This window comes from Ruditapes philippinarum, unplaced genomic scaffold, assembly GCF_026571515.1.
Source record: "Ruditapes philippinarum isolate M1 unplaced genomic scaffold, ASM2657151v2 ctg6474_1_1_1_1, whole genome shotgun sequence".
NCBI lineage: Eukaryota > Metazoa > Mollusca > Bivalvia > Venerida > Veneridae > Ruditapes > Ruditapes philippinarum.
The window spans coordinates 10347-26087 of record NW_026856037.1 but is presented as its reverse complement, the minus strand read 5'-3'; the positions used below and the strand labels follow the sequence as shown (position 1 = coordinate 26087).

Genomic DNA, 15741 nt, shown 5'->3' with positions numbered 1-15741 from the left:
AGAAAAAACTTTTAAAACACCATTTAATTTAAATTAAAAAACCTTTTCTTTAATTGGTCCTTTTACAAAAAAAAAAATCCCCCAAAATTTTAAAAAAAACAATTATTAAGTTTTGAATGAAAATTCCCAAAAAAAAGCTAGGGCAAAGGAAAAATTTTGAATTTTTTGGGTTTGGGTTAAATTAATTTTTGAATAAAATGAAAATACCCCCATAGCTGATAACCCCGGGAATGACTGAAAATGATATGTGATTTGAAAATTCTAAAGGGGTTTTCTAAAGAATTAATTAAAATAACATTTTAATTTAATTCAAATCCTTTTTTAATTTGGGAAATTAAAAACAAAAAAATTCTTTTTTAAGTAATTTAATTAAAAAAAACGAGTTATTTTAAAATTAAGTTAAATTAAAGTTTAGAATGTTGTTTATTTTTTAAAAGTTATTTTTAGATTTTTACAAAAAATTGAATGAAAAGGGACCCTTGTTTATTTCCTTGTGTTTTTAAAATTAAAATTTTTTAATAAAAAAAAACCCCCCAAGGGCTTTTTCCCCCCCCCTTCCCTTGGGGGAATTTTTCCTTTAAAAAAAAGGAAAAATGTGGGAATTAAAAAACCCTTCCCTGTAAAAGACACGTCGTTTAAAATTTAGAAAACCTGATTTTTAAAAAAGAAAACTTTTTATAAAACCAAAATAAAGCCTTTCTCACAATATTTAATTTTTTACCTTACCTAAAGGCCCTTTTCCCAAGGGCTGAAATTTCCTTTCGGGTTTGGGGGTTGAAAAGTAACGACCAAAAGCCCTTTTAGTCTCATTATATTTTTCGGATAAGATTTTGTATCCAACTACTACTACACTACAACATTTTTCGGAGGCATTCTTTCCCAGGTCTCGGAATAAAATTGACAACCAAGATTTCCCTTCGTGAATCAATAAACCTTTTACATATGTAAATATATATCCACAAATTCGCTATTATAGTCCCAACTTTCATTTTATATATTCAAAAAAATACGTAATAAACACGTTTAATTATCCAAATTTAGTTTTCCCGCTGCAGCCATTCCGAAATTCTAACGGGGACTTTACCGTTCGCCCGCATGTTCAAGTTCAGCCGTTCCGAATGTAACGGGGACTTTATCGTTTCACGCTTGTCCGAAAACAGAGGCCGGCTTGGCTAAATTCTGGCACTGACGTCATCGGGCTATATGACGGTAGAGCCTTGACCCCTGATACTATAAATACTCTGGGCGCATGCAATCCGGCTGTCAGTGCCTGGATAGAAATTTGGATAGTAACCAAAGCCGATTTCTACCTTGGAAAATGCCAGCAACTCCTTATTCCAAGGTAATATAATTATTTATGACAGTTTTATTGTGCCTAGATTATTAACCTCAGATATTATATTTTCCTGACAGTTTATTTTTACTCCAATTGTATTGTTTGATGTGACATAATAGAGAAATACCTATAAATACCAGCTTCCCATGGTATTTTTATCATAGATTCCATCCTGAAGTTCCAGCTACCATGGAACTACTAGTATAATCACCCTTTTAATGTAGATATATTTATATGAACCAATATAAATATAGACAGTTTATTATAAACCATATAGATCCACATATAACTTGGATGTCATACTTAGCTACTTTACTTTGATATAGCTTATTCTTTGGTTTAGTTCACAGCCTATAAGACGAGGATTATCACTAACCCCTCCAGACGTGGCCCATTGACGAGGATTTTCCAGATACTTACGAATTTAACTGTATTTGATATGAAATCTAAATAAATTATTTGTGTACTTTTATTTCAGGCTTTTGTGTTCTGTTTTTCCCTTGTAGGTTCAATTTTTAATACTCCACGTGCGTTCGAGAAGAACTCACGTCCTGGATATTGTTGCGTGTTTGGGAAGCAGACCCCGACTGCGTTTCAATATACTATATCTGCTTCTGAGAATTAAACCATTTCTAAATCTTCAAGTTAGGAAAATGTTCTTTAATACATATATTCTTCCTCATTTAGACTATTGTTGCACTATTTGGGGTAATTGCAGTAAGGAACTCTTAAACGACATGTATAAATTTCAAAAACGTGCAGCAAGAATAATACTTGATAAAGATTTTGATGCGCCTACTGATGAGTTATTTTCTGAATTAATCTGGATGAAATTCTCTGATAAGAGTGAATTACAAAAAGGCCATTTTAGTATACAAGTCCCTAAACAATCTTCTCCCTGATTATATGCAAAATCTTTTTACAAATACAGAAAATAAATCATTAAGATCATATGAACAAAAACTTCTTTTAGTCCCCAAACCAAGAATTGAATTCTGCAGAAAATCCCTATCATATTGAGGCTCAAAATTTTGGAACTCCCTCCCTTTAAACATAAGAAATTCTTCCAACTTACAAACATTCAAAACTAATTATCTTAAATGGTGGTTCTCTGGTGGGCACCAAATAATCTAGCTATGTTTTAATATCACATATATACATGTATGTCTCATAAAATGTACAATTTCATACTTTCAAATGTTTGTATTCATTTTCTTATTGCATTTTTCAATTACTCTACTTTTCTATGTTGTATAACTTGTATACATTAAGTTTTCTTTCTCTGTTTATATAAATCTTTTCTTAGTAACTGTTTTTATGTACATTTTGATTAAGGCTCATCGGGAAGACTTGGCTTGCCTCACTGTGTTGCCTCCTTAAAATTAAGTCTTTATTATTATTATTATTATTATTATTATTATTATTATTATACTTTAAATGGTTATACTTACAATGGTTCAGAGTTCCAGATAATTTTTTTACACTGGGGGTAATTACCCCCACTTTTCAGAATGTGGGGGTAAATTTAGATATATCGTAAATCTAAAGGGTACAATTAAATGACTTACTTTTTTGTACAAAAATAATATGATCCTTTGAAAATAGAATATTTTTTAATGAAAATACATTAAAGATATTTATTTTGTATTAATTTAGCAGATATTCAGCGTGAATTCACTTCAATTGAAAGGCCTTTACCATATTCTTATTTTATTTTATATTGTTTACAACAAAAATTGGTGACAATACATAAACAGTTACGTTACAAATAACCATCAATCAATTGCCGATTTCTGCATGTTTATTGCACCATCATTAGCCCATACATTGCCAGCTTTAAATTTATGACAAGTCAGATATTTCATTCGTACTTCAGTACCAGTTTCTGAAATTTGAAGCCACGGATAACATTTTTGCCAATTTTCTCTGCTTGGGTTTGGAAGCAGCCATGATTTACGTCTTTATTAACAAACGCTTGCAATTATAAATGGAAATCAAGCCACACGTTTTACCAAGCGTCTACGCGATAAGGACATAATTTGACTGGTTTACAGAATGAAAAGTAGTTGGAAGTATTTTGGCGGGTATTACACGGAAAAAGATACACAGTCAACTGTTAAACGGAAATGGAATCAGCTGTTTCGAAAATGAAAGTACACACCAAATACGCTTCGATTTTTCATTCTTTGCGTATTTAATTTACAGCGTGCGTAAATGAACGCAACAAATTTGAAATATGGTGCGTATTTAGCTGCTTTTGAAGCGTAAAATACGCCGATACGCAGGTTATCTGGAACTCTGTGGTTATACTTTAAATGGGATTATATTATAAATGGCTATACTGAAGTGGTTATATATTAAATACTATAAATAATTATACCATAAATGGCTATAATATTAATGGATATACTTTAAATGGTCATTTATTCAACAGAAACTGTTACCAATGTTGTAATGTTTTTAATGGTCAGTAACTTTGACCATAGATATTAGTTCAACAACAAGAAAATTCTTTCATCTGCAAATAAAGAAAACAATGCAAAACCTGTTCTGTTTTAAAAAAAAAATTCAACATTGGTGAATAGCCAATTGTATCATACAAGCTTTTGAAACACATCACTATAGGGCAGCATTGTCAAGCAGCTTAAGAAAACTCAGAATGCCAAGGTTCACAGAGACTTTAGCTTACAAGCATTGCCAATGTATTGCACAGGCATTGCCAGTTGATACACTGGGTTTGCCAGCAAATGTACTGGCATTGCAAATATATGCACTTGGACTGCCAGTGGATACTCAAGCATTGCAAAAAGATGCACTTGGACTGCCAGTGGATGCACTGGGATTGCCAAAAGATGCACTGATTTGCAAGTAGATGCTCAGCCATTGCCAATAGATGCACTTGGTCTGCAAGTGGATGCACTGGGATTGCCAATAGATGCACTTCGATTATCAGTAGATGCTCAGGCATTGTCAACAGATGCACTGAGACTGCGGGTTGATGCTTAGGCATTGCCAGTAGATGAACTGGGACTGCCCATAGATGCAGGTATTGCCAGAAGATGCAGGCATTGCAGGTAGATGCAGGCATTACCAGTAGACAGGTATTGTTATTAGATGCACTGAGATTGCACAGCTTATATCACCAACTTAAAATTAGTGGATAGAATGCCATGGAAGCATTTATTGTCATGACACTGCTGTGTCATCACCATGTTTAAGAAGAACATCAATACTTTGGTACTATGTGACACAGTGTCATTGTATGTCAAACTTTTGTCAAAGGAAAGACTATTCACTGTCCTTGAAAAATTCATGCCCATTCAACAGTATGGGGATACGTAATTAATTATATACTTGCAATGTCAATTATATATATGTTACTGTTTAATTATTTATAGAACTTTTTTTCATCTTTTTGTATGCTTATTTAAGAATTCCTTTTGAGTAACTGACACCACTGGATCAAAAGAGGTCTAAGTACATCTCTATATCATCATATCAGAAAGTCTATTTTCACAGGAAATACACATGCCTGATTTCATCCTGATTTTTCATTTTTGTTCATTCTATCTCAAGTCTATTGAGATATAAATATGGTTTAACCATTAAGTGTTTTATTTGGTATATTGTGAATCATTTATATTAATTTATATAAATGGTCTTGTTGAAAAACCAATTCTCTAAATGCATTAACAGGAAGTTCTCCATTATGTATTGTGCTATTGAAAAGACCTTCATAAAATTTCTCACAGATCAGAGTCTAATATATTACACAGATTTATAATCAATATCAAAATAGTTGATAAATATTAAAGCAACCAAGTGACATTATCGTATGATATATAAAATAAAATATACATGCATATAATTTAAGTATTTTGGTATAAAAATCATACACAGTGCAAGATCAAGAAGAAGAAGTAAAAGTGAAGATATCATTATTCTCTGAGACAGCCATTGCAAACCAAGGACACTACAAGGTGATGTATTAATAGATAGATCTGTGATTATGGATTTGTTAATCTCTTTACTTGAAACAGTTAATGTTCACAAAAACTCACATTGACCTTGACCTCACTTTGACAAGGCCATCACCTGAACCTAAATTTTATCATTTCACTTAATAACACATGACTTTGTATTTCTAAAAAGAGATTAAACAAGAGGGCCATGATGGCCCTGAGGTCGCTCACCTGTATATAGCCCCCGCCCCACACCCATAAGAAGATGTTTCATGCTAAACATCTAAGCTCTAGCTCATTGGGCTTTTTAAAAGAAGATTTTTTTAAGTTTTTACTATACACATATAGTTAAAAACAATGACACCCCTGGGGCTGGGCCAATTTTGACCCCAGGGCTTTTATTTGAACAAACTTTGTAGACACTTACTAGAAGATGTTTCATGCTTAATATCTAAACTCTAGCTATTTGGGTTTTTTCAAAGAAGATTTTAAGTTTTTGCTATACACATATAAGGAAAATCAATGACCCCCGGGGCGGGGCCAATTTTGACCCCAGGGCTTTTATTTGAACAAACTTGGTAGACACCTATTAGAACATGTTTGATGCTAAATATCTTAGCTCTAGCTCTTTGAGTTCTTTAAAGGAAGATTTTTTAAGTTTTTACTACATACATATAGGGAGAATCAATGACCCCCTGGGGCGGGGCCAATTTTGACCCCAGGGCTTTTATTTGAACAAACTTGGTAGACACCCATAAGAAGATGTTTCATGCTAAACATCTAAGCTCTAGTTCATTGGGCTTTTTAAAAGAAGATTTTTTAAGTTTTTACTATACACATATAGTAAAAACAATGACACCCCTGGGGCGGGGCCAGTTTTGACCCCAGGGCTTTTATTTGAACAAACTTTGTAGACACTTACTAGAAGATGTTTCATGCTTAATATCTAAACTTTAGCTATTTGGCTTTTTTCAAAGAAGATTTTAAGTTTTTGCTATACACATATAAGGAAAATCAATGACCCCCGGGACGGGGCCAATTTTGACCCCAGGTCTTTTATTTGAACAAACTTTGTAGACACTCACTCGAAGATGTTTCATGCCTTATATCTAAACTCTAGCTATTTGGGTTTTTTCAAAGAAGATTTTTTAAGTTTTTGCTATACACATATTAGGAAAATCAATGACCCCTGGGGCGGGCCAATTTTGACCCCAGGGCTTTTATTTGAACAAACTTGGTAGACACCTATTAGAACATGTTTGATGCTAAATATCTTAGCTCTAGCTCTTTGAGTTCTTTAAAAGAAGATTTTTAAAGTTTTTACTATATGCATATAGGAAAAATCAATGACCCCCGGGGCGGGGCCAATTTTGACCCCAGGGCTTTTATTTGAACAAACTTGGTAGACACTCATTAGAACATGTTTCATGCTAAATATCTTAGCTCTAGCTCTTTGGATTCTTTAAAAGAAGATTTTTTAAGTTTTTTCTTTCGGTTGCCATGGCAACCAGAGTTCTGCATGGAATTAAATTTTTTGAACAATTTTTAAAGGTGACCACCAAAGGAACATTCCTGTGAAGTTTGGATGAAATTGGCCTAGTGGTTTATGAGGAGATGTCATTTAAAGTAAAAGTTTACGGACAACGGATGACGGACGAAAAGCGATCACAAAAGCTCACCCTGTCACTTTGTGACAGGTGAGCTAAAAAATCATTATGTAATTATTTACTGACATATTTTAATTGATTGTTATTATGCATGCCGATAAACAAAATATGATGTTTTTCACACAAACACTTTGCTTTTTTGGGAGAAAACAATATAATGGTGACTAGAACAATGAAATTAAAAGATATACCGTATTTACTCGCCTATAAGACGGATCGCTTATAAGACGGGGGTCCTAATTTTGACTCAAAATAGGCATTTTTAGCTAAGACCCTCTTATAAGACGGGTTGGATTTTTATCAGGGGGAAAATAGTACTGCACCTCAGTTTTGATGGAAAATTGTTAAATATCATGAGAATGAGTTTTGGATGCATATGAATAAACTTGTCATAATAAAAATAGTAACACATCATTGTTTGTTGGTTTTTTATTTAATCATCTCTTTTCTCTCTATTTCTTTTTTTTAATTTTTTATTTTATTTTCAATGTAAAACTGCAAAAGTAACATATGATATAAAATGATACATGTTCACTGAACAATTTCTAAAGTTCATTGATATGAATCTTTGCCGTTGTAAATAGTGTATAACCATATAATTATATAAATAGAGCAAATATTTTTTTACTGTCAATCTATTTTGCTACTATTTTATAGACACCAAATTATTCTATCATTCAGATTAAACCAATCGAAGATTAATCCACCAATACTGCCATTTTTAACCAATAAAATTTAAGAATTAACAAAAATGCTATAATTTATTCACAGACTAATGGCCCTTTTTAATCAAAAACCAATGAAATTTAAGTGTAAATAATAATCCTATAATTTATTCTCAGATTATTGACCCATCTCCATTAAGGAAGGGTCCTGCTTTTAATCATCAATGTCTAGTTTTATGACAATTAACAACATATGGTAAAATGGCAGTTAACAAGTGTAGTGAAATGGCAAATAACAGTGTCTATAATTGAAAGTGTCTCTGTTGTCAGCAGGTGTCCATGCAGTTCACGCTAGATTGCTTATCAATGTTTCAAGTAGTGGCAAAATATTTTTGATTTGGGGTAATTTGCTTAAAGCATACTAATGTTTCGTAAAAAGCACAGATAAAAAGATATTCATACTTATCTTTTTGAAGAAATGATACAGAAACTTAAGTATAAATCGTAAAGTAGGATTCAATTTTTTTATTATACATTAAACAAATTACTTAACATTGTACCAACATGTTCCATCAAAAACAATAAATAAAATGACCCAGACAAGATTTTTTCCCATTAAAAATGAACTGAATGAACCAAAAAAAATTTGCGAAAAACAAATCTCCCCGATGTGACCTAATTTTTTCCATGAATCTACAGGTTGTATACGACAAAATGGCACAAAATTTTAAGTTGCATTTTTTTTATAACGGAGTCTGTGACCCTTGCATACTTTCTCTGATATTTAGTTAATAATGGCATTTTTTATTAATAATTTTTTTTTAAAATATATTTATTAATCTTTCATACTTAATCATCATCCATTTAGTATTTTTTTTTATGAAACAAAAGTGTGAAGTTAATATGGCATATCTGTAAATACTCTTCTAAAAAAATCAATATCAGCTTTGGTCTACGTGACCTTGCGCAGGTGTTATGAGGTTGATTTCCCGAAAATCTGTAAATAGCATCTTTGTTATTCAACACATGTAATGACCTAACAAATGATTACTGTTTATGTTAGTTCTCTTTTAACAAGACAATAATTGTCTTTCAAAACGGAATAAGTGGACATGGCTTGAGGCTACGTTCGTAGGGTCAGGTAGGGACATTTTTTCCTCGATATTAAAGAAGGCCCCAATTATAAGTCAGAAAAATTTTGGTAAACGTCGTTGATCCTCTTATAAGACGGAAAGCAACTTTTGTCTTTAAAATGGAAGAAAAAATCCCCGTCTTATAGTCGGAGAAATACGGTAAATATGAACATACTTTTTGTTATTTTACTTTTTTTGTAACATGCTTTCGGAGAGCATTATTTTCTAAAGTAAAAAGAGTAAATGGTTAACAAAGGAAAAATAGTTCCCGTATTAGGAAAAGCATTGTAGAAACTTGTTTGGTATAGCCCCCATAGAAAATGTTTATCAGTTATACTGCTGTACAAGAAACAGTAACCTCCTTACATTTATAAAAATTAGGTCAATAGGCCACTTCAATTGATGAAACCTCCCTGGAGGTTAACATTATAGACAAGTAACAAGACATCATCCCATAACAGGGAATATATTTGAAACTTCTCTAATTACCTGACACTGGTTAGGTTTAACTAAATGATGCTTGATCGAACATTTTGACTTGAAACCTCTTCAGTTCAGGAAATGGTCAGATATCAATTCAAATGAGGTAAATGGAAGTGGGTAATTGTTGGTTCTATTACAACTATTCTGATCACAAACAGTAAGCTACTTGCAAATGTTCATAACAACATCATTAGCTTAATTATTGGAGGAAATTAATTACTTTCAAAATGATCAAAAATGAAGGACGCCAGAATTTACATTTAGAGATTCTATTATGTTTTGAGTAAATTTTGAGATACAGAAATCACATTATATTATGAAATGGTTTTATAATACACTTTAAAGGGAGACACAGACAAAACTTTCATTTCTTCATTTTGAATTTTTCATTCATTTTCCTGTAAATGGCCTCAAAATTAATACATTAGGCAGTCACAGGAACACAAATTTTCTTCTTATAAAGAATAAAATCATAGTTACCTAGCTTGACCCACATAGGTCAGGTTAGGGCGTTAAGATTTCACAATAGTAGTCACAGTGAACTCTTGAAATGTTAAAGACCATGTTAAATGTATGACTAAGACTTGTTTCAATCATACAATATCCACAATATCTGTTATTCTAACTTCCAGGGTCTGTTCAAGTCTAAACTTACTCGGTGATTCTGTCGGTGTCTAAATTTCCTTCAACATAATTATTTAGATATATTTACGCTTCAAACCCAATATATATAGAATTTATACAGAAATTTATGCTAGGACTTAAAAAATGTCATTTTAGGTGTGATTTGAGTACATAAGATCATTTTAATATTTTTGTCATTAATTAAGACATTCTGCTAATGTTTTAACAATTCTTCAAGGAATAAGAAACTTATAAGCCAGGGAAAAGTAGAAACATCTTATTTGACCATAAATTTCCAAATATGACCTTGATCTTTTTGTTCTCACACATACACCTCATGCACACATACTGATATGGTAAACTGAAGATGACTATATGCATCATCCCCCTACTCTTGTAAATATAAAAGTTTTTTTCTGCCTTCATAAAATATTGCACTTCTATTATTCTAAAGGAAAATGACATTGTGACCATGGGTGACAGGCTTCTATATACATGATCTTTAATATTCAGAATCAACACAATTTTCCCTGTATTAATGGTTTTCATAATTGTATAGCTTACACAAATTTGAACAACTTTACCACTTTTTGTACCTCATATGCCTGAAATGTGGCAACAAGTTATTTGGCATTTGAAAACATGCTTTAAAAATTGCACTAGTGGTTTTCTCATTTTGCACCAAGCAAGCAGGAGCCAGTCATCAGTATAGCATGCATAAGATGGGACATATACAGAGTTGTATCTCAGTGAAGCTGTACTGAGAACTTTGGTTCCTGGCATTAAGTATTCTCTATATAACTGAATTATTGTTGATGTTTTATTGTTTTATTGGGTTTTACGGCACACCGACACAGTATAGGTCTTATGGCGGTGTTCCAGCTTTACTGGTGGAGGACGACCTCAGGTGCCCTTCCGTGCATTATTTCAGGCACAAACGGGTACCTGAGAAGAACCACCAGCGTTCCATTAGCTAGCTGAATAGCTTCCTCACATGAAAGAATTCAAAGTTCCTGTAGGGATTTGAACCCACAGTGGTGAGGGGCAAGTGGTTTGAAGTCAACGACCTTAACCAATCGGCCACGGACACCCTGGCGAATTATTGTTGAACACGACACTGTTGCACATTGATTCGAGTTATAAAGACTTGTTTATTTTTCTATAAAGACCATTTTTCTATGGTGAATTTTTATTCCTTGTTGGTTTTTCATATGGCATGGAATGTGTCAGTTTTTTGAAGGACATTGATGGCTGTAGTGGTTCCAGTTACAATCATAAAATTCGTCTGTTTTATATTGAACAAGCCTCTCAAAACATTTCTCTTCACTTTCTCTCTGTAACAAATTTGTCTTTCATCTTTCTATCAAATAAATCTGTCTGCATATTTGTATGTTATTGCATTATTATAACAGATATATAAATTGAATAGGAATAAAAAATATCTCTATTTCTATGTTTTCATTTAATTTCAGTCTTTTGAAGACTAGGGTTATTGTATGTTATGTGCTTGAAAACAGTTTTGATAGTCTAGAATGAAAATGTTTTTGGGAGAGAAATAAAATTCACTTCATAGTAACCTAATTGTTGCCCTTTGAAATCTGATTTAACAAGAATTATCTGACAGAGAAGTATCAATGTTAAATTATATGAGCTGAATAGTTAAATATCACCTAGGGATTTATGTATAGGATGGCGACCCAGTACAAAAGTCTTTCTGTTTAGGAAAAACCTGGTCACAAATTGCATGTGACAACAAGAGCTGAAAAAGTGGTATTAAAAAACATAAAAGTGAAGTCAGAGACTTAAAAGGGGAATTCCCTATGAATTTGCTTGTGGATAAGGAACAACGCACATTGCTTAAATTAGAGTAAAGTTCTGATATTGGATAAAACATGCTTTAATGACAAAGTTGCTTTAAAAAGACTTCAAAATTATTTTTTTGAAAATACTTTGGAATTTCTGTTAACAGAATTGTTTAATTCTTCAAAATGAAGTGAAAGCTTGTAGGTATATTTACCTCTAAAACTTGTGGAATGGTGCACTGGAAATCATCAATAAGCCTATTGGAAGCCCGTATTTGTAGAATGTACTCATTGTGCGCATTGTGAAATTCATGCCGTAGTCCCTCTCGATTGTCCAAACTACCACAGTTTTTAAAGGCCCCGTATGCATCCATATATGTCTGCTCCTTCTATAAAATAAAAGAAAGTCAAATATTAAAGACTTTCCAAGGACTTTCATTGTAATGTTTTTGTTTTTTATTGATAAACTCCAAGGATCCTTGGACTATACAAAACTTAACATTTGGCATTTAACATGCTCCTAGCTTCTTTGTACATTATCAAGATTTAGTCTTTGACTTTGTACATACTCAAAGCTTCTTTGTACTTTATCAAGATTTATTCTTTGGCTTTGTACAAACTCAGGCTTCTTTGTAATTTAACAAAACTTGTTCTTTGGTCTTTCTAAAACTAAAAGTTTCTTAGGATTTTTTAAACTTTACTCTTTGACCTTTTACAAACTCAAAGCTTCTTTGGACTTTAACAAAAATTTGCTCTTTGGCTTTAATAAATATTTGTCCCTAAGTCACATTCTTTCTCAGGATTTTAGGGATATTTCCCTCTCCAGCCTTGAACAAACTTAAATCTTTACCATCTTGGCCTTTCAATGATTTCATCTGAACTCAAATTACAGCAAAATACCATATTGCTATATTATCTGATGATTAATCATTTAATAAGAATGCAAGCACAATTATGCATTTCCAGCCAATTAATAAAAATTTCTTTTTAATGTGCTGGAGAATATAGACCAGAATTTTTCTGAAACTGTCAAATTATTTTTTAAAAATAATATTTTATATAAATGTTTATATTAGAGCTGAATATCAAATTTGAAGGTTTGTGACATTCAGTGTATAATGCTTGACAATTGTATTAAATTAATTTACATTTAACTTCAGGCATGATGAAAGAACTAATTTGATTTCTGATAATATTTCAAACAAAAAGCTAAGTGTTAACATTTTCACTTTCTTATATCAAAATCATAACCTTTTGCATTATGTTTTATGAGTATTATAATTTAAGTAATCATTGAGACACTGTCATTATAATTTAAGTATAAGGAATCATTGAGACACTGGCATTATAATTTAAGTATAAGGAATCATTGAGACACTGGCATTATAATTTAAGTATAAGGAATCATTGAGACACTGGCATTATAATTTAAGTATAAGGAATCATTGAGACACTGGCATTATAATTTAAGTATAAGGAATCATTGAGACACTGGCATTATAATTTAAGTATAAGGAATCATTGAGACACTGGCATTATAATTTAAGTATAAGGAATTTTTGAGACACTGGCATAATAATTTAAGTATAAGGAATCATTGAGACACTGGCATAATAATTTAAGTATAAGGAATTATTGAGACACTGGCATTATAATTTAAGTTTAAGGAATTTTTGAGACACTGGCATTATATATTAAGAATAAGGAATCATTGAGACACTGGCATAATAATTTAAGTATAAGGAATTATTGAGACACTGGCATTATATTTTAAGTGTAAGGAATTATTATTCAGACACTGGCATAATATTTTAAGTAAAAGGAATCATTGAGACACTGTCATAATAATTTAGGATAAGGAATCATTGAGACACTGGCATTATAATTTAAGTATAAGGAATTATTATTCAGACACTGGCATAATATTTTAAGTAAAAGGAATGATTGAGACACTGGCATAATAATTTAATTATAAGGAGTCATTGATTTAAGTACAAGGAATCAATGAAACACTGTCATTATAATTTAAGTATAAGGAATAACTGAGACCCCAGCATTAAAATTTAAGTATAAGAAATTATTATTCAGACACTTGCATAATGATTTAAGTATAAAGAATCATTGAGACACTGGCATAGTTATCTAAGAATAAGGAATCATTGAGACACTGGCATTATAATTTAAGTATAAGGAATTACTGAGACACTGACATAATAATTTAAGTATAAGGAATCATTAAGACACTTGCATAATATTTTTAATATAAAGAATCATTGAGACACTGTCATTATAATTTAAGTTTAAGGAATGATTGAGACACTGGCATAATAATTTAAGTATAAGGAGTCATTGATTTAAGTACAAGGAATCATTGAGACACTGACATTATAATTTAAGTATAAGGAATTATTGAGACACTGGCATTTTATTTTAAGTATAAGGAATGATTGAGACACTGGCATTATATTTTAAGTATAAGGAATCATTAAGACACTTGCATAATATTTTTAATATAAAGAATCATTGAGACACTGTCATTATAATTTAAGTATAAGAAATGATTGAGACACTGGCATAATAATTTAAGTATAAGGAGTCATTGATTTAAGTACAAGGAATCATTGAGACACTGGCATTTTTTTTAAGTATAAGGAATGATTGAGACACTGTCATTATATTTTAAGCATAAGGAATCATTAAGACACTTGCATAATATTTTTAATATAAAGAATCATTGAGACACTGACATTATAATTTAAGAATAAGGAATCATTGAGACACTGGCATTTTATTTTAAGTATAAGGAATGATTGAGACACTGGCATAATAATTTAAGTATAAGGAGTCATTAATTTAAGTACAAGGAATCATTGAGACACTGACATTATAATTTAAGAATAAGGAATCATTGAGACACTGGCATTTTATTTTAAGTATAAGGAATGATTGAGACACTGGCATAATAATTTAAGTATAAGGAGTCATTGATTTAAGTACAAGGAATCATTGAGACACTGACATTATCATTTAAGAATAAGGAATCATTGAGACACTGGCATTATAATTTAAGTTTAAGGAATTATTATTCAGACACTTGCATAACAATTTAATTATAAGGAATCATTGAGACACTGTCATTATAATTTAAGTATAAGGAATTATTGAGATCCTGGCATTAAAATTTAAGTAGAAGAAATTATTATTCAGACATTTGCATAATGATTTAAGTATAAGGAATCATTGAGACACTGGCATTATAATTTAAGTATAAGGAATCATTTAACTGTTACCTCTTGGTACTGATGTTCAGATTGACTTAACATATCTTCGATGTTATCTCGGAATGCCTGCAATTTTTCAGCCTGACTTTTTTTGTACTTTGACACTTCATGTAAAGGTTCGCTGACATTCTTTATCAGCAATCCGGCTGCATCTAAATGAGCCTGAAAACACATGTATATAGTATTTGTTTGCTGGAAAAGACATGTATATAGCTTTAGTAGGCCTGAAAACAAAATTTTATGTATATAGTTTTTGTATGCTTGAAACTTTAAGTATGAAAGGTAAGGTTATATCAAAACTTTTGTTGAAAGAAGTAACAAGTAATGTGTCAAACTACAGATAGACAGCATGACAGTTGGACAATGCAACAAAAATACATAGGTTTTATGAATATATGTATATGTGAACATATATGAATTCGAATCCTTGGTCTACAATCTTAATTAAAGGCATTCTCTTCTATTTTACAGAGGAAGATTTTTGTAATGAACTCTATTTAGAAGCAAACCCTGTGCTTCTTTATATAGCATATTTTTCAAGGGAAATTAAATAAAACATAAGAACTTTCAGAGAAAATTAAATGAAAAATAAGAGTTAAACTATACAATACCCTTTGAAATTAGAAATATACCTACCTCAAATAATAAAATGAAAACAAAACATTTTTGTAAAGGGAATAAATCTAACAATAATCTAGGAAAGTAAAGTAAAACCATAATTGCTGCACAACAAATCTATTGTCTTAGTAAATATATATGATCAAATAAACTATCCAATCAAAAGACTT

General features: G+C 31.3%; 1 protein-coding gene across 1 annotated transcript in view; it reads right to left on the bottom strand.

Annotated features, from left to right (window-relative positions):
• The window catches only part of LOC132745198 (uncharacterized), a 60841-nt gene extending 45714 nt beyond the window's left edge, over nt 1-15127 (bottom strand). The window contains exons 1-2 of the mRNA XM_060734037.1: nt 14963-15127; nt 11888-12061 (exon numbers count right to left, since the gene is read on the bottom strand). Of these exons, the coding sequence (XP_060590020.1) occupies nt 11888-12061; nt 14963-15127 (339 nt within the window). The remainder of the gene's footprint in view (nt 1-11887; nt 12062-14962) is intronic.
• Nucleotides 15128-15741: the final 614 nt, after the last annotated feature.